The sequence below is a fragment of the Cnephaeus nilssonii genome (assembly GCF_951640355.1).
Source record: "Cnephaeus nilssonii genome assembly, chromosome: 5".
Taxonomy (NCBI): Eukaryota; Metazoa; Chordata; class Mammalia; order Chiroptera; family Vespertilionidae; genus Cnephaeus; species Cnephaeus nilssonii.
The window spans coordinates 73537033-73561348 of NC_137076.1; the positions used below are offsets into that span (position 1 = coordinate 73537033).

At 39.3% G+C, this 24316-nt stretch overlaps 1 protein-coding gene across 5 annotated transcripts in view; it reads right to left on the reverse strand.

The window, feature by feature from the left end:
• Window positions 1–383: 383 nt before the first annotated feature.
• RAPGEF6 (Rap guanine nucleotide exchange factor 6) overlaps window positions 384–24316 on the reverse strand; it is a 181531-nt gene continuing 157598 nt past the window's right edge. The window contains exons 24-30 of one of the 5 annotated variants that reach the window (XM_079773202.1): window positions 22593–22784; window positions 19839–19973; window positions 16713–16823; window positions 13593–13821; window positions 10382–10884; window positions 4813–5127; window positions 384–3738 (exon numbers count right to left, since the gene is read on the reverse strand). In XM_079773202.1, the coding sequence (XP_079629328.1) occupies window positions 3713–3738; window positions 4813–5127; window positions 10382–10884; window positions 13593–13821; window positions 16713–16823; window positions 19839–19973; window positions 22593–22784 (1511 nt within the window). In that variant the 3' untranslated portion in view covers window positions 384–3712. The other 4 variants (XM_079773200.1, XM_079773198.1, XM_079773199.1 and 1 more) reach the window with 4 other exon arrangements.

Genomic DNA, 24316 nt, shown 5'->3' on the forward strand with positions numbered 1-24316 from the left:
GCTGCAGAAAAACTGTTTTGCTAATAGAGACTCATTTGCACCTTTCCCCTTCAGCCCTTCCTTCATGAAACACTAGTGATGCCCAAAGTGCAAAGGTCAGGACCCTGAGTCACTGTGGAGTCATTGTATCAGAGAAAAACAAGCCCAACGGGGTTTAAGCCATTGTTATTGGGTTTGTAATCAAATAAACTAAATATTGTTTTAAAAACTAATTATCTCCGTGCTTTACAGATACTATAATATAGTTGGACCATTCAAATTTCCCTGAAGACTTAAAAAATAAGGCCTTCACACCAATGAGGGTCCTAGACTGGCCCTCTGAGTGCCAGTGTAATTATTTTATCTGCTGCCGTAACATTTGCAATAAAGTGCAGAGAAGGCTAATGTAGATTCTTTATTGATTTCACCAATGTATTAGTAGATATGATAATAATAAATGGTACTTTTACATTCTCTTAACCAAAAATATAACAAATATTTACACTCAGTAAAAATACAAAAAGCATACAGAGGCACCGTCTTTCTAAAAGACATAAGTTTAAGAGGTATCAAAATAGGAGACAAACATTGCTTGTTACAGGAAACTTGACAATCACTGAATTGTGCAGTATAATTGCTATTGAACTTTTATGACTGTGCAGTTTTGTTTTTGTCTCTTGTTGAAGTTCATGTTTCACTTTGAAAGATCAAGTACAACTGCATTCTGTGTATAAAAAATAAAAAAGCCTTTAAAAAGTACAACAAAAGCTAAATATGAACTGGGGTCCAAGTTTAAATTTGAAAATGTCCCATGACACTTTTCTGAAGACTTATTTCTCCATTTGTTCTAGCTTTTAAGGTAATTCTAAAACGACACATCTACTTGAGAATCTAATTTTTTAGAAATTTAAAACATATCAGAGTAACAATCCTTGTTTTAAATACACAAGGACACTCTCCTGTTCTTTTGCAGGGAAGGAAACACTTTATAAAAATTAGGTTCGTTTGGGGTTAACCCCCTGGATCACTGCCACAGTCCAGCCGGGAGGTCCTCCAGGAGGCTATGCACATGTGACATGACTTACCACCCTCATGAAAAACCGCTTAAGGCTTTTCCTCCCCAAAATCATACTGAAAGTAATCATTTGGAGGGAGCAAAAATCTATTAATTACAATAAACTTTTATGGAAGTATGTACTGGATTTACTAATTCTGCAAGTCTTTCATCATGAAGAGCCTATACTAAAACTAATTTGGCAAAAGTTTGCACCACGGATTTACTGCTTTAGTTAGTAGTCCTGGTAAATTCAGAATTGTGGTGGGATGAAGGCATGAGTCTTATTAAAGTTATAAATTTATATAATAAAAACAAAAGCAAATGGGGATTTAGAAATGGATCAAATACGGGTTAAGGCTTCTCTTGTTCTTGTCATGTGACGAGAAGGCAGGAATGTACCCTAAATAAAATATAAAAATCAAAACTCCATGATTTTAAGGGATACATTAATATCACACTACAAAGCATTTGGCTTTAGTTCCTGATCAATGTGATCAGCTGATCCAAATACAGTTTAAGCTTCGATGAAACAAAGGTAGCTACAAGGTGCAAGAACAAAACCACAAGCCTCCAACTCTCTGTGCAAGATGTTACTGACACCACTAAGGACAAAGGTGTGTAAAGCTCCCACTGGATTGAAAGACCCGCTAAATAAACAGACATTGTGCAAAGAGCACATTTTTCCAGGGTAATGAATGTAAAATGTGAGAATACCCAACCTTGATGAAAAGATGGTTATAGCAAAAATATATTTCACTTTGGACATGAAAACAATGAAGCAAATCAGTGAAGGAAATACATGTGATCAGAGAACGTCTGTTACAGGTCAAATCACAACAGTGTGACTTTCAAACCAGGATTTTGGTCTGGGCTACTTTCCATTTCAATGGACCCAGAAAGCTATGGAGCCAATTAGCCTCATTCTAACATACCTGGGGTTTATTTCTAAGGCTTATGTTTCAGATTAACATTATTTTGCCCAGGGGAATTTTTCAGATATGCTGTTTTTCCTAAAATGAAGAAACATCGCTTAGATGGAAAAGATGGACCACTGCCATTTACCACTTGGAACTGACTTATGATTTTAAACTGAAGGGGACAGGCAGAACATAGGGACCGAGACAGGGACGACACGGCTGGGGAAAACGAGCACACACTTAAAAGGAAGTCATGAACACTGAACCCTATACATTTACGTGTGGACCAGCACGCAGAGGTAAACCCATTTGGCTCCAAGCTGATCTGGGTAGTGCACGTCAATAGCTTTGGCTTTTTTTTTTTTTTTTTTTTTGGTAGCCACAGAAGTTTATTAAGCTCTCACTTGCCTTTACACTAAAAAAACAAATTTAAAAATGTAAATGTAAGATAGAGAACACATTATATTTTATTTGTAAAAATGTGGAAAGTCTAGCTTGTCCACTAAACAATCACTAAAACTTAAAATAAATACCCAAGAGTGCCATGCCCAACAGGCTATTAAAAATATATATTTCCTTTCTGTCTTAGGCTAGACTGGGAACCCAGAGATAATTCATTTCCACAATTCTATCGCCTGTTTCCCCCACAGAAATTTCAACCAATTATATACCTTCATGAGCTAATGAGCTTTCCTGCAGGCAGCTGGGAGATCAGCGGGCCCCAAGCTGTGGAGGCCCCAAGATGGGGAGGGTGCATCAGAGCACTGCCCAGAGCTAAATTCGTCCTCAGGGTCCCACCAGCAAGGATGACACATCCTTTAAAGAAGAACTCCATATTTGAGTTGAGAAACTTTTAGTTTTGGGTTTCTATGGAGTAGAATGCTCTAGAACCCATTCTCTATTTATTGGATTTATACTTTTAGTTAGATGCAGCATGAATTTAAGTTCAAAAAGCCTTAGTATACATTATTTAACATAAACATTTCATTCTTTGGAAATTAGGATTGCTCCTCCCTTCCCCAAAGGACTGGTAAGAAACCCCGTGGCAGTTCATTTGGCCTTCCAAATCGAGACCAGCACATGAGTATTTTTCTTCCTACACCTCAAGTGCAATGGGCACTTCCACTCAGTCCAATTCCACTCAGACTGAGACCTGACACGCATTGATGCTAGATCCTTGAAGTTCTATACAGATCAAGCATATCACCCTACAAAGGCGACTTCTGTTTGGTCAGACCAGAGACAGTTTTATGGTCTCAAACAAACATCCGCGAATGAGAGCTTCCAAATACAAAACCCACAAAACTTCAAATAATAAGTTACTTTTCAAATACACCAGAATATTCTCAATATTGGCAGACATTTTGAATTTGTCCATTAGCCCAAGCTATGGCTTGAAAATACTACCACTACTATTTTAAAAATAACTTGTTAAAGGAAAACCTATAGTGATACAATATTATACAGGAGGAGGACTCTGAGTCTGGATTTGTTCTAGTAACTTGGTCCCAAGGCAGGTCTGGTGTGCAAAGTGAAGACGTATCCAGGCACAACATCCATAGCTGAGGAGACTGCGCATCTGCAGGGGTTAATGAAAGGAGGCAGGATTCAGAGGACAGGAAATGGAACCTCTGGGGAGCAGCAGCAGCAGCAGCAGCAGCAGCAGCCGGGTGCTGTTTGCTGGCCTGTGGAACCATGAGCTGGCTCTGCCCACTTCTTCCTCCAGGACTTTTCAGACGTCAAATGGGCCATCCAAAGGCTAGACTGCTGACACCTGTTCATTTTCTGAAAATAATAAAAATACAATTAAGTGATAGATCAGCATATTTATGAATAACCTAGATATGTTATAAAATGAGTCAATTTCAACAAAGAAATCCTCTCAATGATCCTATCAAGGTCCAGATTTTCTTGTAATGACATTTATGAGTTCTGATCACACTGAAAGCTGACAGTAAACTAGAATTTCATAACTTCTTTTTAATTACTTTATTACTCTATTGTTTAAGAGGATAAAATGTCATTTATTTTTAATAAAGCAAACCACAGCTGCCAAGTCAATGAAGGATTTTGCTCGTAAAAGGAGCTATACCAATAGCATGATTTCAAATAATTTTGCATTTTGACACTTTCAGTTTCAAGTTTCCATACATTCATGTAAACCATGACTCCAACAATGTCAAGTCCCTCCTCTCAAAATTAGACTGAGCTGCTATCAGTCATATATAAGAATACGCCATTTAAGTTGGAAGAAGGGGACTGGGCACACAATCAAGCGGTTTGACCTCTTTCATTTAAAAAACATGCCATCGCCCTAGCCGGTTTGGCTCAGTAAATAAGCGTCGGCCTGCGGACTGAAAGGTCCCAGGTTCGGGGCACGCCCATCAATGATTCTCTCTCATCATTGATGTTTCTCTCTCTCTCCCTCTCCATTCCTCTCTGAAATCAATAAAAATAAAAAAAATAAAAAACAGGCCATCATCCCAGTCGGTGTGGCTCAGTGGTTGAATGTCGACCTATGAACCAGGAGGTCAAGGTTCGATTCCTGGTCAGGGCACATGCCTGGGTTGTGGGTTCGATCCCCAGCATGGAGTGTGCAGGAGGCAGCCAATCAATGAGTCTCTCTCATCATTGATGTTTCTATTTCTCTCCTCCTCTCCCTTCCTCTCTGAAATCAATAAAAAAAACAAACAAAACAAAAAACACACCATCATATTTAGGGATTTCTTTTTTTTTTTTTAACAAAGATTTCTGAGGCATTTAAGAAAACATTTCTGATGATGTAAAATACCAGTATAAAGGCCGTTTAATGTGTTCAGCAATTCATTTAAGAGCCGTTAAGGGAGTTTGTCAACATACCGTCTGCTTCGCTATCTGCATCAGCCACATCTGCTAGTTTAGGATGGGATGGCTGCAAACTATGCCTCTGAGGCTGAGTTACAATCTTCGATGGAACACAGGTCATGAGGTTGCTACTGAGAGATGCTGATGGCAGTCTGGACAGGCTGTTATGCATCATCTTTGACCTCTGCACTGCCACACTGTAATCCGGAGGCTTTAGGGGTAGGTGGGGTCCTTCCTTTAGGTCTGCTAAAGAAATCCCCATGTATCCTGGAGGGGTAGGAGGTGGCTCCCTATATCTATCTTCCTTCTTGGGTGAGGTGACACAGTACACTGGCATGAAAAATAAGCAATGAATATGTTAATGAAAAATATAAGAAATTAAAATACTGAAACTTATTACAATGACAAAACAACTTAAAAACAGACACAATGAATATGTATATTTGAATACAGTGATAGCAGATTAAAAACATTTTTAAAAAGCTTAATAAACATAATATTTAAACTTGTTTTTAAAATATGTGTATTACATTAGGTTTTATAAACATTAAATAGAATGAGTCTGGATTTGTTCTAGTAACTAGAGATGACAGATAACAGATTCCTTCGGCAGTTCAGCCCTCAAATCACAGAAGCGTGTGACAAACTCCTCAAGGAATAGTAACCCCAAAGATGACTGAGTCACAAACATTTTAGGAGTCCACCCTAAATATCTAGATGGATTTTTCACAGAAATCACTTTTGGCCCTCTTTTTAAGGATGCTCTCCTTTTCCCTCTGTTTTATGGTACTCCTGGCTAGACTAAGTTGTCAGTTCTGGCATATAAACAACTTTAACTTTCCTGGTATAGAGGAGCTAATTCCTTTAAGGGCCTTATTCTAACTTTTGCTCTGTGATTAAGTGAACAAGAAAAAACACACATAATTTTAGGAAATCCATCTTAAATCAAGTTTCTCTGATTTTCAGTGGACGCTAAAAATAATGGTGACTTAAAATTCTTTTCCCTAAGTTTATAAACCCTGGGACTAAGGTAAAGCTTCAAAAGCATCAGAAATAGGTTACTCAGAGTGGAAGTTCCTTAAATGAAATTAAGACCAGCCTACAGAACCCACAGAACAAAAGGCTCTGAATTCCTTGATCATAAAAGTGACTTTTAAAACACAAACAATAACTACATATAAGCAGAACAAATTAAAAAAACAACCATTAAATAATTCTAATATTAATTCTCCCTTTAGAGGATCAAGTTTGTCCATAACTAAATTTCTAGAACTGTAAAATTTGCATGTAGTATCAAGGTCAGAAAGGATTTTCATTCCCATCTGTGGAGGATGGAACGAGGAGGAGATGAAGATGATGTCAAAAGAAGAAAGACAAGCTTGGCCGGTATGGCTCAGTGGTTGAGCACTGACCTAGGAACCAAGGAGGTCACGCTTCGATTCCCAGTCAGGGCACATGCCTGGGTTGTGGGCCTGATCCCCAATTAAGGGGCGTGCAGGAGGCAGCCAATAGATGACTCTCTCTCATCATTGATATTTCTATCTCTCTCTTCATCTTCCTCTCTGAAATCAATCTACACTAATAAAAGAGAAAGATGCAAATTGACCATACCTCCGTGTCACCCACCAGCCAATCAGGAATGAGTATGCAAATTAACCCAACAAAGATGGCAGATTAATTTGCATATGCAAGCGCCAAGCGGCTGGGGGTAGGGCGGCGCCTAGTGGCCTGGGTCCCCAGGACGGGCGCCAAGCCTGCAGCCTCCCGGGATCATCACTGGCCCCGGGAGGTGAGGGTGGTGGCGCCAAGCCATGCCCACAGGCTCCCGGGACCATTGCCGGCCCCAAGAGGCCAGGGCAGCCCCGCAAGCAGCCTGGGAGCACAGGCCGTGGCCCAGCACAGGCTCGAAGTAAAACGTTGACAGCAAGTCCTTTCAGTATAATTGGGGCATTAGAGGCCCACAGAAAGATCATTTCCTTTTCTATGAAACACATAACTCTGACACACTATTTACAATTAAATAAGTTCCATATATTTTGACATTTTACAGCCCTGGAAAATTATATATAATGATCAGCAAAGTGAGAAGATGAAAAGAATTTTTAGGCTTTTAAAGATATAACTAATTTCTGTCTAGAAGACACACCAATTCAAAAAGTGATGGTTTTATTGTCCTATAGCAGTGGTTGGCAAACTGTGGCTCATGAGCCACATGCGGCTCTTTGGCCCCTTGAGTGTGGCTCTTCCACAAAATACCATGGCCTGGGCGAGTCTATTTTGAAGAAGTGGCGTTAGAAGAAGTTTAAGTTTAAAACATTTGGCTCTCAAAAGAAATTTCAATCATTGTACTGTTGATATTTGGCTCTGTTGACTAATGAGTTTGCCGACCACTGTCCTATAGGACATTAGCCAGATTGTATCCAATTTAGCTGTTTTACTTTAGGCTGCAGGCTCTTCCCTGGCTGGGGCCCAGGTCAGGGCTCATGCAGGAGGCAACCAATCAAAGTGTCCCTCTCACATTGGTGTTTCTCTCTGTCTTTCCCTCTCTCTTCCACGCTCTCTAACCTCAGGTGAGGATAAAAAAAAAAGAAATAAAGAAATGTCATATCCTATGAAAGAGACATCTTGAAAATGCCTAAAGAAAGTTGTCATTTTTTCATGGTGAAGGGACTGGAGTCCGTGTTGATGAAAACACCTTGGCGGCTGCGGTGGCCAGCATTGGCAGCAGCAGTGGGATGATGGGGGCGGCGCCTTCCCCTGATCAGCCAGGTTGCCTTCTGCAGAGGGAGGCCTACTGACGGCTTAGACCCACAGGGAGCGGGCCTAAGCCATCAGTAGGACATCCCCTGAGGGCTCCCAGACTGTGAGAGGGGGCAGGCCGGGCTGGGGACCCCCCCCAAGTGCACAAATTTCGTGCACCGGGCCTCTAGTAAAAACATATTTTTTTAAAAAAAAGAAAGAAAAGAGTGAAAAATATAAGTAATTTGACCAGTCATCTAGAAATGAAAGAATAAAATATTTTTAAAAATCTATTATCCCAAATGGACAAGAAGGATATCATATCCCGTTCACACTCAAGTTTATATATCCAGCCTATGGTTATCTATAAAACTTTAATAATAAAAAAAAACCCTTGGCAAAAAATAAATTAACTAAAAACCCACTCAATAATGCAATCTGACTTATATCACAGAGCTATAATAATCAAAACAGCATGGTAATTGGCAGAAAAACAGACACACAGATCAATGGAACATAATTGAGAGCCCAGATATAAACCCACATGTATATGGACAGATAATTGTTGACAAAGGAACCAGAAACATACAAGAGAGTCAAGAAAGCCTCTTCAATAAATGGTGCTGGGAAAATTGGAAAGCCACACGCAAAAGAATGAAACTGGATTATAGTTTGTCCCCATGTACAAAAATTAATTCAAAATGGATCAAAGACCTAAATATAAGATCTGAAATAATAAATTACATAGAAGAAAACACAGGTAGTAAACTTATGGACTTTGGTTGTAGAGAACATCTTATGCACTTGACCCCAAAGTCAAGGGATGAATGGAACTATATCAAACTAAAATGCTTCTGTACAGCAAAAGAAACCTACAACAAAACAAAGAGTCAGAAGACCAAATAGGGGATGATATTTGCAAGCGATAGCTCCAAAAAAGATTTAATAACCAAAATATATAAAGAACTCATAAAACCCAACATCAAACAAACAACCCAATCAAAAAATGGGTAGAGGACCTGAACAGACACCTCTCCCAAGAAGATATATAAACAGCCAACAGATATATGAAAAGAAGTTCAACCTCACTAGCAATTAGGGAAATGCAAATCAAAGCTATGAGATACCACCTCATTCACAACTGTTAGAATGGATATACCAACAAAATAAGTAATAACAAGTGTTGGAGAGGTTGTGGAGAAAAGGGAATCCTCATTCACTGCTAGTGGGAATGCAGACTGGTACACTTTACATTGGAATGGAAAACAGTCTGGTGACTCCTCCAAAAATTAAGAATAATGCTACCATACGACCCAGCTATCCCTTTCTTAGGTAAAAATACCTGAAAAACTAAAAAACATGTATTCGCAAAGTTATATGCATCCCTATGTTCATTACAGTGGCCCAGACATGGAGACAACCAAAGTGTCCTTCGATAGAGGACTGGATAAAGATGTGGTCCTGGTGCGGCTCAGTGGTTGAGCACTGACTCATGCATCAAGAGGTCATTGGTTCGATTCCTAGTCAGGGCACATGCCTGAGTTGTGGCCTTGATCCCCAGTGGGGGGCGGGCAGGAGGCAGCCGATTGATGTATCTCACTCATTGGTATTTATATCTCTCTTTCCCTCGGCCTTCCTCTCTTTCTCAAATCAATAAAAAAAATAAAAATAAAAAAAGATGTGGTACATATATACAATAGAATACTACTCAGACATAAGAAAACACGAAATACCCCGATTTGCGACAACATGGATGGACCTTGAGAATATTATGCTTAGTGAAGTAAGTCAGGCAAAAAAAGCTAAGAACCATATGATATCACTCATATGTGGGAAATAAAACTGAATTTGTGAACACAAAGAGCAGTGTGGTGGTTGCCAGAGGGAAGGGTTGGGGGGTTAGGGATGAAAGGGGCCTAGTATAAGGTGACAGAAGATGATTTGACTTTGGGTGGTGGGCACACAGTGCAATAAACAGAATCTTGTAACAGAAACCCACACCGGAAACCTATGTGATCCTATTAACCAATGTCACCCCAAAATTGTAATTTAATAAAAACTAATTAATTTGACCAATATAAAACAAATGTGCTATAGATGTACTATAAAAATCATTAAATTTAATATTAATATTTAATAAATATTAAATTGAAATTTAAGAATTTCAAGTGACATCATAAGCTATAGAATTGAGTTGATTATGATAAAATTGATTCAAAGTATAGTCAGTCATTCCACATAAATAGAAAAACCGGAGCTGTTATATTCATATTTATATAATTTAAGGAAGAATGGAAAAAATGTAGTTGATGGCTTGAATATTAAAAGAACAGACCAAGCAAGCTGTGTGTAATTAGAACAGAATCCACAAACAGGAGTTTGTGCACCCATGATGTGTTTCAGGAGAGTATTCTGAAAAAATGCTTTGGATTTCCTTATCACATTTCTTCTCACTTGCACTACCTAAAAGTAATATCAGACTGAAAGTTTCTACCATGTATGCATAGCAATTTATGGGGTGACAAAGAGTATAATCCCTTTATTACTATTGCATAGTAATGCAGTGTTTCCACAATGAACAAAAAAACTCTAAACAATTAAATACCTTTATACCGCTTAATTAAACACCTTCATACCAGCCTTTTCATTTTAATAGGCTTTAATACCTGTTCCAAAGTTCCTGAGAAATCATGAACTTTAAAAAAAATAATTTATTTGAAGAGGGAAGAGGAGTTGGAGAGATGGGATTTTTTCAACAATAAAATTCTAAACCAAGATGTCCCAATGCCATTTTTACCCCTTAATCTCTAAATGCCACAGATGCACCAGAGAACACAGAACTTACCAATCAAGCCCTTTTCTGTACTTGAAGTGATAGTTTTATAAACTGGGTCAGCGCCATCCTTGGGGTCCAAGCCTTCAGATGACTCAGCTGCGGTGCTCTCCAACACTCTCCGCTTAACTGTCCCATAGTTTGGTTCGTACGTGTCAGAAAGAGAACTGGAGGAGGCCCAACTCTGTCTCATCTGATTAGTCTCTAGGCTTCCTTTACACTGACCACAAGTTCTGGAGCAGCCTTTAGGACAGGAATAGGACTCATAGTCAGTGGGTTCAACTTCAGCAATGGGGCCATCCAAATGGGTATGTCGATAGGAATTCAAAAAATCCCAGCCTTTTGGGTTTGGAAGGCTTTGGAAGTTGTCATGGGAACTGCTTGAGCAGGAAGTCCAACTTCCACGACCACTATCGCCTGCTTCTATAACGATGTGCTCATGAGAAATCTCTTCATTGCTCATAGAAGATGAGACAGCTAAACTCTTGATTGGAGATGGCTTTGAGAGTGTCCACCTAAAATTGAAGATACAAGATTAAAAGTAATTTACTGGCTTACTGGAAAACCTTTCTTCTGTCCATTTCAAGTATTAAATACATCCAATAGACTACAGAACATCCTATATAATAAAAGCCTAATATAGTAAGTGTCCGGTTGTCTGTTCAACCAGTCAAAGTGTAATATGCTAATGATGTGCTAAGGCCACTCAACCGCTCGCTATGATGTGCACTGACCACCAGGGGGCAGACAGTCGACCAGTCGCTATGACATGCACTGACCACCAGGGGGAAGACAGTTGACTGGTCAACCAGTTGCTATGATGTGCACTGACCACCAGAGGGCAGATGCTCCCAACTGGTAGGTTAGCTTGCTGCTGGGGTCCGGCCGATCGAGACTGAGTGAGAGGGGCCGGACACACCCTGGAGCCCTCCCATGGTCCCTCCCCGGCTGGCCAACCTGCCGCATCCCTCCCTGGCCCCGATCATGCACTGGTGGGGGTCCCTTGGCCTGGCCTGCGCTCTCTCACAATCTGGGACCCCTCAGGGGATGTCGGAGAGCCGGTTTTGGCCCGATCCTGCAGGCCAGGCCGAGGGACCCCACTGGTGCACGAATTTGTGCACAGGGCCTCTAGTGTATCCATAAGAGTTCATGCCAAAATAACCTTGTGGAAAAAAATGACCTATCATCAATCATCACTAAATTTCTATTGGCATTAATGTTAATACTTAGCTTAGAAACATACACTGAAGAAACACAAACACTTAGCAAGGCTTCCTCAGAATTTTTCTTGAATTGAATTTAAACGAGAATGAAAAATGTGTCTTAAAATGAATAAAATTAAGAATACATTTTCATTTTTGGTCAAAATAATGCTAGATATTCTTTATGCATGCAGAATTAAGAGTTCCCAGCTACAGGAATGCACCTTTGAGGTTAGCTTATTTTTCAGTGTACCTCTGAGGTCAGCTGAGTACAACACTAAATAAATAACAACTTTCCCAACTACCTACTACTAAATGAATTCTATTATTTACAGCAGGGGACCCCCAAATTAAGGCTCATGGGCCAAATCCAGCCAACAGCCTCATTGTGTATGGTCTGGAACAAAGCATGGTTTTTACATTTTAAAGGGTTTAAATAAAACAAAATACTCGAAAGAATTTGACGAGACATGTGGATTCCTGCAACAGAGAGGAATTGACAGGAGTGCTCCAGCCATGAAGTCAGAAGAGAAACAGTCCAGAGATGGAAGACGCTGACGATGCCTTGCCATACTAGCAGTCAGCAGATATGCGTCACTGCAGATTGCCCAGGACCAAACCAGAGAGGGTCGGACCTGCAATACCACCATTTGTCCACCATCCAGAACTGAAATATCATTGCTGTTATGAACACATTAGCAACTGTTGGACATAGAAACCGGGACTCAAAAGAACTGTTGGCCCAGAAAGAAACTCACTATAGACTGATTCATTTGCCTCTCAGCATAACTATTATTGCTTGTCTCATTTTCGGTTCCTATAAGTGTATTCCTAGTATCACATGAGCTCACTCATCTAGGGGAAAAGATGAACAACATAGACTGAAGAACAAGAACAGCATTGATCAGACTGTCAGACCTCAGAGGGTAGGTAGGGGAGGGTGGGGACAAGGGAGATAGATCAACCAAAGGACTTGTGTGCTTGCATATGAGCCTAACCAGTGATCACGGACAACAGGGGGAGGGGGGCTTGCGTGTGGGGGGGTTTGGGAAGGGAACGGGGGGCGGGGGTTGATGACAAATATGTGATACCTTAATCAATAAAGTAATTAAAAAAAGAAGAATTTGAGATAAAGATAATATTCAGCCTGCAAAGCCTAACATATTTACTATCTAGCTCTTTAAAAAAAAAAGTTTGTGAACCCCCAATTTATAGTATAAAGCAGGGGCCAGCAAACTAGGACCCATGGCTAAATCCAGTCCTCTGCCAGTTTTCTGTAAATAAACTTTTATTGGGACACAACGTGCCCATTTGTTTACATATTGTTTAAGGCTATTCTGGCAAACAAGGTTGAGCAGTTGCAACAGACTTTATGGCCTGCAAAACCTAAAATATTTACTAATAGAAAGACTGACCTTTGGCATAGAAAATCATAGTTTAGAAGCCTTTACAAATATGATGGTAATATTTTACTACAGCTTACATTTTTCATATTAAAGTATACTAGATCTAACAATATTTACCAATTTAAAATCAACTTTCTCAAAAATTTCCATTTTGCTTGACTCTAATGAGAAATTTAAGAGTTAAACTCTTTTGCTAGCTGGTAATTCTTACTCCTTAAATCACACTTTCAGAGACTAAGGATCAAGGACGCCCTACTCCCCCAACCTGTCTACAGTGTGTACCACACTAGGTATCTCCCACTACACAATCTTTTTGAACCATCTCTAACCTGAGAGCCAGGTCCCCATATCAAAACAACTTCACTTTTCGTTCTTAATGATTGAAAAGATGCATGTGATAGAAAGTTAACTTGAATTCAGTAACACTTAAGAAATGAGCACCCATATATATTTCGAAATAGTACTTATTTGCATATTCAGTATAGAGAATACAGGCTTGGCCTTCATATTCTTTTAAGGATCCTCTTGCAAACACTCCACGGGGTAGTGCTGGAAAATTGTGCAGTGGCCACTTGGCTTAGGTTTTATGATATAAATATAGGCGAGGATGTTTACCCGGGGCCAAGCTGATGATGGTCTCCTGTCCCTGAGGAGTGCTCTGTCCTTTCCAACAGCCCAGTGGATTCAGGGGCCGCTGTAACCTGGGAGGAACACCGTTCGTCCTGCAGAGCTGCAGACATGGAGTCAACAGAACAATTGCTCACAATGCTGGACCGTGAAGAAATCTCACTATGGCTGGAGTCAGACAAGTTGTCCAATTTAGCTGATGGTGTAAGTGTGTAACCTGAAGAGAAAAGACAAGTGATCAAACTACAAAGCTAAAACACAGGTGGGGGAATATGGTTGGGAAAGGACATTCCCTTACATGTTCATTCACTTACCTACCCACACCATTTCAATTCAACCCCAAATTCAAGAAATAAAAAAATAAAAGTCCATTATTAGAGAAACTAGTCCAACTTTCTGCCCCAGGTTCTCACAGAGTTACAAGCATCTAATAAAACAAGAGGCTTTAAGTATATTAGAAAGCATTAAAAAGTAGACATCCAGAGTTTCTCAACTTCTTTTTAACTCTATGTCCCTTCCTTTGATTAACATAAATATTTCATGGCCTGACCTGAGTGTCTATATACCACCTTGAGGTAGGGGTGAGAGAGGGGAGTCAGGACTCAAGGGAAAAAATATTTTTGCTTTTTCAAACTACATATACTTACCCAGATATTCTGCTTATGTCACCTAAGTAGTCTTGCCCCAAGTTGAAAGCCATTGTTTTAGTATTTTTTTAAAAAAATGGTTTTAGATTTGGATTTAATCTTATACCTAGTTTTCTTTTTTTCATCAACTTTGCAGAATGTTATTATTGAACAGCTAACTGACATAAGAATGTGTTATGAAAAAACACAGCATGTACCTGTTTTAAATTGTTTTATGACTTACTGCACAGCAGATATAGCTAGAGAGGCTTTCTTTTGCATTCTTTGGAATAAAGGGCTGGAGATGGAGTGAGGTGGAAGGATCCCAAAACAAATCTGCAGCCTGATAGTTAAATGTACGTAAGAGCTGGTTTTCCTAAGTGTTAGAAAAGTAACCAAACTTCTTTTGCCTAGAAATAAAAGAAAATGCTATAGTAATCCCAGCAAGGAGCAGGCCTCAAAGAAGCAAACAATTATCTTCTTGTTCACTGAGAGAATGTGGTTCAATAGGTGTATAACCTTTGGTTCAATCCCTGGGAATCTCAAGAATTATAGGCTTTATAATCACATACATATAACTCAAGTCATTAAAAATGTGTTGAACAATAACCACATTAAGCAGTTTCATTAACTATTTCAAAGAGAAAAATTAAGACCCAGAAAATGTGTTTTATATTTAGCTTATGGGGCCAGGCACAAGCCAGTCTCGATTCCTACTCCAGTTCTCTGATCTGGGGTCACTACTATTTATCAGTGCCCATCAGGAATTAACTGGTCAAGTTTCAAGATGTGGTAAATAAATTAAATTTAAACAAAATTAAAAGAGATTCATAGGTACCGAGAACAGACTGATGATTGCCAGATGGAAAGGGGATGGGGGGAAGGGTTGGGTGAAAAAGGTGAAGATATTAATAGGTACAAATTGGTAGTCACAAAATAGTCACAGCATAGGGAATATAGTCACTAATATTATAATAATTATGTACGGTGCCAGGTGGGTACAGGAAATATTGGGGGGAGGGGAAAGCACATTGTAAAGTATATGATTGTCTAACCACTATGCTGTACACCTGAAACTAACACAAAATAATATTGAATGTAAACTGTAATAAAAAATAAACTTAAATTAAAAATTCTCAAAAGATAAAAACAATAATTTCTTTTAGCCTAGGGGATAACATTGCTATGTTAATTAATTCAGTATTTTGTAAATATAATCAATTTTAACAATCCTGGAAAGCTTATTAAACCACACATTCTTGGGCCCATTTCTAGCAATTCAAATTTATGAGGTCTGTGGTGGAACAGAGTAACTATATTGTCTTACAGGTTTCCCAGATGACCTGCTATGTTAGACCATCTCTTCCTCCTCCTCTAATCATATATGAAAAGTGGATGACAAAAGAAGTGTATGTGGACAAGATACAGTTTGTTGCCTCCCAAACACTTCCTTTTCCTTTAGCTTGTGAGTAGTTGCAGGAAGAAGATAGCAATAAAATTCTCTGAGGTAAAGGTTCTGTCTGATCAGATCATTATTGGGAGTTTTATTCTTTTTTAAAAAATATATGTTTTTATTGATTTTTAGAGAGAGAGGAAAGGAGAGATATAGAGAGATAGAGACATCGTTGAGAGAACTTCACTGATAGGCTGCTTCCTCCATGCCCCCTACTGGGGATCAAGCCTGAAACCTGAGCATGTGCCCTGACCAGGAATCGAACCTGTGACCTCTTGGTTCATGGGTCAATGCTCAATCATTGAGCTACATTGGCCAGACTATTGGGGTTTTGATGTGAAAGTAAATACTGGTTCCTAAAAAGCCTCCTCTACTTATTTTACTCACAGACCCAGCTGCTTCTGGTAGGAAATAAAGCCAACTACAGAATATAAGAATATCAAGTTTACTAACATTAATAAAATAACATGTGAAAAATAAGGCACTTTAATTCAATAGGACTTTGTTGCTTGAAGATCTGTAACACTAATCATAAAATACTTATAAATAGTATTTTACTAAATTATTTGCCTAAGTTTTGTTTGACAAATAACTTAATTTAAACTCCATTTACATTAATAAATAAAACAAATTTAACACTAAAATTAAGTAAAGAACTTCAGAGTGTCTTCCTCCTTTTAGACTTGAATCGCGTATAGAAGCAGTTTAAAGCGTTACTGTTGCCTCGGCTATTGGAATTGAAGATGTCACTCCCTTTCTCATCTTTGATGTTGCTTCCAACATCCTTCACTTTCTCAGAGCTTTCTGTAGCTTGATTGTGATCTGCGTCCTCTTTTTTGCTGTTGGCTAGTCTCTCCCTTGAAAGAGTTCTTTCCCTAAATCTTCTAAACGGGGATGTCATTCTTTTTCTGGCTGTGTTCTCACAACTTGTCCTGTCTCTATTCTCCTCAGTGGCCTTCTTGGTCCTGTCTGTTCTTTTGGCTGTGCTCCTGGTAATTTGAAGGATTTTCTTTTGCAAGTAAACCCCACCTATGCCGGGGTAGCTGCGGCCACTGATCTCGGTGCTGGACTCACTGGGAGGGGATGAGGTAGACCCTGAGAGGTGCAGCAGGATGCTGTGGTCAGATATGATACTGCCAACTGGAGGGAGAGATGCAAAAACCCTGTCATGGTCAATTAATTCTTTCCAATTAATCACAATTAGCCTGGTTTATATAACAGTTCACTATTAAAAATTCTAACATCCCACCCCACCACCTAAGAAAAGAAAAAAACCTGACATTTTGATAATATCTGAAAAATTGAAATCTAGCCACATATAAGTTAGTGCATGGAGAGCCTACTATATAGCATTACAGAGCAGTCATCACAAGACAGAACACAGGATAAGGACTACCTTGATCAGAATAAGCTGGTAATGGAAATAAGCGAAAATATTTTAAAAAATATTTCTTAAAAGTAACTATCTCTAGAATGTTCAGTCATTCTACTAAGAAAAAGTTTAGCAAAATCAGATAGGACATACAAATAGTATATACAATAAATGTTATAAAGCACAATTTCTGATCCTATTATACTCCAAGGTGGAAAGGTTGCCTTCTTTCAACACTGGGGAAGATAAAGGTTAAGGACTCTTGACTTCTCACTTTTTAAAAGTTCTTACTTGTTTATGGTGGGCGGATAGGTGAAAAAGGTGAAAGGGAATATAGTCAATAATATTGTGATAAGTTTGCCTGGCAACAGATGATTACTAAAATTCGGGGGCTGATCACATTGAAAGGTATGCAAATATCGAATCACTGTACTGTACACCTGAAACTAGTATAATTTTGTATACCAACTATACATAAATAATATATTAAAAAGTTCTTACTTGTGTAATCTCCTTGTAAAAAATATGAAGATAGGCTTATTTTCTTAATTGTTAGAAAACAAAGAACTAATTCCAAAGTTTAGCAAAAACTAGGAACTGATCCTAATAATGTATGTTTAGTTTAATAGCATTTTTGTTCAAGTCAAGATTACAGGCAAAAATCTGTCTATGAAAATATACAGAAATATTCCGTGGGGGTTTTAAAGGAATACATGTAAGAACAATTGGAAATTGTTTAAGAAAAAAATTTCTTCAGGTTCCTAAGGATTCTCAACATGACTATGACAGGCTCACAATAAACATCAGGACTGCTTGGTGGTCACGCATGGGAGGACACATGGAGGAAAGACTTCCCTCTTCCAGTAGTGAGAGTGAATTTTCAGCTGGGAGTAAGAGCAGTAGGGGAATTCCTGTTCCTAATACCTCTCCCACAAGTCACACTGGCTAGAGAACTGTCTATAGTGGGACTTCTGAACACCGACGCGGTGGCGGCTGTAACGGTGTTCCTCAGAGAGCACTGAGGCGTACAGGCACTGTCCATCGGCCCATCTGTGTGACTGGCACTGCTCCCAGTTTCATTCCTCCAACCTGAAAGGACCACTGAGGCAGTAAAGCGATGAAGCAGAACCGCGAGCTTCACAAAATCATGTATGAGTTACACACAACAGGATCAGAAACTTGTGTTTTATTAATATACCTTTTATATATACTCTGTCTTATTTGATTTTTACAAAGCTTTTCTTAGTAAAATCCGAATGAAAATTCTGGCCAGTCTCAGCAATGTGAACGGGGAAAGGGCAGGTCAGCTATGGAGCTATGTTGCCCTGGGGTAGAAACAGGGAAAGAGGAGACATTCAATTTTCTGAACACTTACCATGCATCAGCCTTTATATATGTTATTTCATTCAATTCTCATATAAGTTCCCTAAAATAGGTGGTTTCCCCCCCATTTTAGATAGGAAACCTGACCTTATAAATCAGTTGCTTGTAGTGACTCTGCAATATGAGGGGACAGAGTCAGGATCCAAATCAGGTCTGATATCACTGTACCACACTGCTGCCACAGAGGGAGTGAAAATAAGAAAAGGCCTCTAAAAGTGAGATGAATCTTAGGACACAGGAGCTGAAGAAAGCTCTGGAAACTTTTCTTCCTGCTAAAATTCATAAGCTTGTCTGCCCTGGTCATGTACTACCCTGCACTGTGATTACTTCAAGATGCAATTCTTTTACATCAGTGAAGACAATGCCAGGACTAAGGAGCCTTTTCCCACAGGGTATAGCCAGAGTGTAGGCGGGCCAATGTAAAATCTACACACATCATTTAGAATGCTACATGCTAACATAGTGACATCTCCAGGCACTGCCCAGGCTACTCAAGAGCAGCTTAGTCTGAATTACGAAAACATGCAAATGAACAAGAGTGATTTCAGATTTTTTACCTCAAGAGGTCCTATATAAATATAAATGTAAAAATCCATGGGGTATTGGTTATTTTAAATCATTATTAATAAAAAGTTAATATTCCATTACTAAAGAAAGGAATGCTTTAACCTAAATATTTGTTTCTTGTGGGGAAACATGGGACTTGGTTGGAAAGTCTGTAAGGAGGATTCTCTGAAAGGCCAGAGGCCTCTGGGGACACTGCTTGACTTTTCCAAACAAGTCTGAGCCCCTGGGTGTTTTACTAGAATCTTTATGTTTATGTTTAGACTTCAAAACATCCTTGTTTGAAAGACACTACAGATGTAGGTGTTTTCTCAAGGATGCTTACCCTGCTGATTGTATCTAGAGGTTAATTTTAGTTCAAGCTGTTGTTACAATAAAAGCCTAAGGAGGCAGGCGAACAGGGCTATTTGCTCCTAAAGCAAAACAGCCCCTTAACCTCTCTTTCACAGAAACATGTGTCAGTGTAATCATTCATCTGTCATTCAGGGTCTGCTGGTCAGCCCCGGCAGTTTCTTTTTCTAAATGTTGTTGGTTAAAAACAATTTCTTGTAGAAATTCTTATTTTAAAATACTCCACAGAAATTTTAAATAATGCGAAATTTGAATAGCAACATCAAGAATATGCACAGAACAAAGCAACTGTGAATTCTTACAGGAGTCCTACCTAATACCTGGAAAGTATATGAACAATTCAATCCAAAACATGAAAGTTCAAAAAGAATCAGAAGTTATGCTTTCCTTCACATTTTGTTATTAAGACAGATTGAAAAACAAAATATATTACAAAGTATTGTTTGGTAAAGTAAGAACTAGCTTGAACTGTTCCGCCGTCTTACCTTTGCGTGGGGAACCTTGAGGAGATCCAGGAGGACTGGAATGTAAGGACGATGTCATGGAAACAGTGTCTTCTGAATGTTTCTTACCACTCATTTCTTCAGTTGTTCCTAAAACTTTCTGAGGTGAACTTGTACCTAAAAATAAAGCCCCCAAAATAAGCATCATTTCACAGTTAAATGTTAGTAGTTGCCTAAATTACTACACAACTAAAGCCATGATACACAATGGCTAGTGTATTCAATTGAAATGTGTAAATGACAAACGGGGACTAAATGACTGGGTAATGGAATACAGAGATTCTCACCTCTAGTTATTTGTTCAAATTCAGCCAGTCAGCACAGACCAGATTATAATAGTTCTTTTTTGTTTTGTGACATAAGGGAAATTGATTTCACAGTCTAAGTCCCAACCCCCACAAATGACACACTTGTTGGAAGTCTTAATAAGACAAGGCATGGATTCAAACTCTTCCCTCCCCTCTAGAGGTGGCCTCTCCAAGTCAGGGCGAGGCATGTGACAGGAGCAGTGTAGGGATGTTGGCACTGTGACTACCTGTGGTGCATCTGTGCTGTGGGAATACAGAAGAGGCTGCAGGGCTGCCAGTCCAGCCCTTTTCAAGAGCACTAAATTCACACTACAGGAGAGAAGTAGACAACAGAAAGAATCATGAATTTATAGAAGAATAGTATGGAGCCCACTGGAAACATTCCTGCAAAGTTCTATATTATTCTTGTCCAGCAGCTGGTCCTGTTTAGTATAGATCAAACTTAGCAATGGTTTCCTTATATTCACATTTTTACATTCATCTCTAAGAAATGTCAAAGAGCTACTGACACTGTACTCAACAGTAAAGTAAGCCCAACTTTGACAAGGATTCCGCAGTAACAAGCAGTCCTATAACACTGAAACAATTCAAATTACAGCAAACTCACACTGCTTTTACTTAATAATGCCATTCTATTTAATAAAAGGCTAATATGCAAACTGTCCCCTTGATCAGGAGTTCGACAGGGGTCAGGGCCAGCCTGCCAACTGCCCGGGGCCCCTCCCCCCAGCCGGCCTGATCGGCCCTGATTGGGGCGGGCCCCACCCGTGCATGAATTTGTGCACCAGGCCTCTAGTTTTAATATAAATGCATTTATTATATAGATAACGGCCATATTACAACAAGAGGGAAGGGGAGTACCTGGTACATGTAATAATGCATCTCGGGTGATGACATCCAAGTAAGGAGCCAGAACCAGACCTATCCCATTTCTTACTCCTACAAACAAATCTATCAACTTCAATTTTGCATCCAATTCTCTCTTCATTTTCATATCCTCCAAACTAGTTCAGGCTCTGCGCAACTTCCAGTTAATTATTATACTAGTTTTCCATTCAGGCCTCAATCTCTAGTCTCACTGCACCCCCTACTCTTGTTCTCCAACATGAACTGGACCTTCCCTTACTCAAATCTCTTCGATAGCTGCCCACTGGCAACTTCCCTTTAGCATGCCATTTTACAATTTCAGCATGCTTATGACTTCACTTCTCTTCATCCTTGGTGGCTGTTTGGCACAGTGGTTAAAAAGCAAAGACTCTGTACCAGTTAGCCTCAGCTCAACTCTCAGCTCCAACACTTCCTGGTAATGTGCAAGTTACTTAGACCCTCTATGGCTTCCCCTGCTGAGTGAGAGTAGTTCCTATCACAGGGTTCTTATAAAGATTAAATGAATATAATATATAAAGTTAGCAAAGTGCTTAGAACTGTGTCTGACCCTCAGTAAATGCTCTGTAAGTGTCAGCTTTAATTATGACTGTCTCAACACTCTTCCTACAGCTTAGTACCCAGAGGCAGCTGCCTTAGCTCCTTGGAGATACCAAGGTTTTCCTCTGCCTGAAGCAACTTCTCTGGAATCTTTGCCTAACTACCTCTTTCCTGATCTATCTTTTAAGGCTCTGCTTAGGTGTTATCTCCAAAAAACCTTCTTTGAAACTCTACCTTACTGCTGCCAGCCCTAAAAGCTCTCCCTCTTCTGTTGTTTTATAGGTTCTGTACAGACCCCTGGCATAAGAGCAAACTCGTTCTATTAATTATCTGTTTGTGTGTCAATGTTACCAACTGGCAAAGGTAGAGACATTTCTTTTCAACTTTGGGTCGCAAAACAAAATCAAATTACATTCACATTTCACAAGTTCTACTAAATATGTCCTGTATATAATGCATAGACTAAGTAATAATACTAGGAACTAGGGCTTCCCATCTAAAAGCTAAAATAGTGACATTGTCAAAACCACAAATAAAAGTAATTTTGATAATGTCTACCTGGCTTAACAGAGGGGAAAAAAGTATGGCTTATACTTTATGTACTTTACATGCTGTTCTTGTCTTCTAACTAGGGTTTTCAGAAGTAGTCTTTAATGAAAAACCAACATACAGTCACTTTTAGAATAAGCAACTTCATTCTTACAGGTTGCATTTATTTGCATTATGTAATTGATTAACTGCACCTTTGACTGTAGTACCCAAGTGTATTGCTGTTAGGTTTTCGGTTGATATGATTATAGGAATCTCAATGTTAGCATTTAAAATATGTATTGTGTCATCAAATACCTACAGGCAAAATGAAACATTTTAAAATTCATGAGTGATGATTATATTCCACAAAATATAATAGCTGATTTCCTAAGCACTTACATTAATTATTTTTCATTCCAACTCCCCTGGGAATTTTAATTAAATGAATGTGATATTAATTGTGAATACTCACTCATTGTGACAGGTTCTCTTGATTGCCCCTTCTTCCTGGTGGGGTGCAAATTAACAGCTGGCACTTGAAGAACCTGGCTTACTCTGTGGGGCTGATGCAAATGGGCTTTAGCTGTTTGGCCAGCTGACCTCATAGGCACTGGAGACATTTCTGATGATTTGGCTAATCTTTTTTCAGTTAAATTCTTGGTCACTAAAAGAAGAGAGTAAGAAACGCATAATTCTGCACTTTTAGGCAAGGTTGTTACCACTGACAATAAATGGCTACTTTAAAACCACCTTTTCAACAAAAAAATAGATTAATTTTCCTAAAAACAACTTCACATAATTATATTATTATTTCTAAAAGTTTTGTAGAATTATAGTTAAGTTTGCTTCCTAAATATTTTTTGAATCCATTAACTTCATTAGCTCCACCTCCACCATCACCCTGAAGGCCAATTTAAAATCTTCTTATCTATAATATATATATATATTTTTTGTGGGACAGATCCTGTCTCAGGTTCCTTTGAACAAATAGCACAGGAGGACACCAAGCCCATGCAGACAGCAGCCCAGGGGTCACACCAAGCTGCAGCTACAGCCTGGGCCTTGGTTTGAGCCTTGGCCTTGGACTTTAGCCATCAGAGCCCGAGACCCTTGTAGATGTGGGCACGAGCACATTGCCCAAACTTGGGGTAAGTGATGTGGGCAAGTCAACTGAACTTGCGGCTGTCCTTTGGGATCTTGAGCTTGACCTCCTTAGGCTTTACGAGGGCCCTGATAGCTACGGCATGTGCACTCTTGGCCTTGGTGTTGCCAGCCTGCATCTTCTTCAGGCCTTACTTGTTGTGCTTCTTGGCAAAGCACATGTTTCTCAGGAACTTGGGGTACATACCCTTAAGACACTCATATCTTTATGGTTAGGGTTTCTTGATGCCATTTCTGTGCCATTTTGGGGACTACTTATGGGTGGTGTGTTTCTTGGACTTGGCCGGGTCTGCACCAAAGCCTGCAGCTCTCAAAGCTCCTGGGACTGGAAGAGCTTACATCCTCTCATCTATATTACTGAACATCCCCTCACTGCATCAGTTCCAGTTGCCATCAAGCCATTCCCCATAGAAAAGCAGGCTGACTTTTTCAACGTGAAAATCTGATATCACTTTCCTTCTCCAAATGCCCAACACAAACCTTCAGATGACTTGCCACTACTATCAGGATCAAGATCCAAATCCCCCAAACAAGGCCTGACAGGCCTGTATGATCTGTCATCAACCCACTATTAGTTTCCCTAATAATATCCCGCCATTCTGCATAGACTAGATTAGATGCTAAGTTTTATATACTCAAGGCATCCTGTGACTTTCTTTCATAGCACTGATAATTGCAGGGGGGGCAAAAGTAGGTTTACAGTTGTTCATATGGAAAATACAATGATTAATAAATACAAGAATAAACTGTGTTTCGTGTACTCAAAACTGTAAATCTACTGTTGCCAACCCCTGAATCTGTGTGATGATCATCAATTCATGCCTCGTCCCCTGCCCAACACTTTAACTAACGTGAGAGTAAGGATCATATGTCTTATTCACTACTAACTCCCTATGTGTCCAGTGACCTATAGACAACAGATGCTTAATAGGTATTTCTTGAATGAGTAAGTGAAATTATTGCAACAGTTATATACAGGAATACCAGATATGGTTAGAACAGTGGTTGGCAAACTCATTAGTCAAGAGAGCCAAA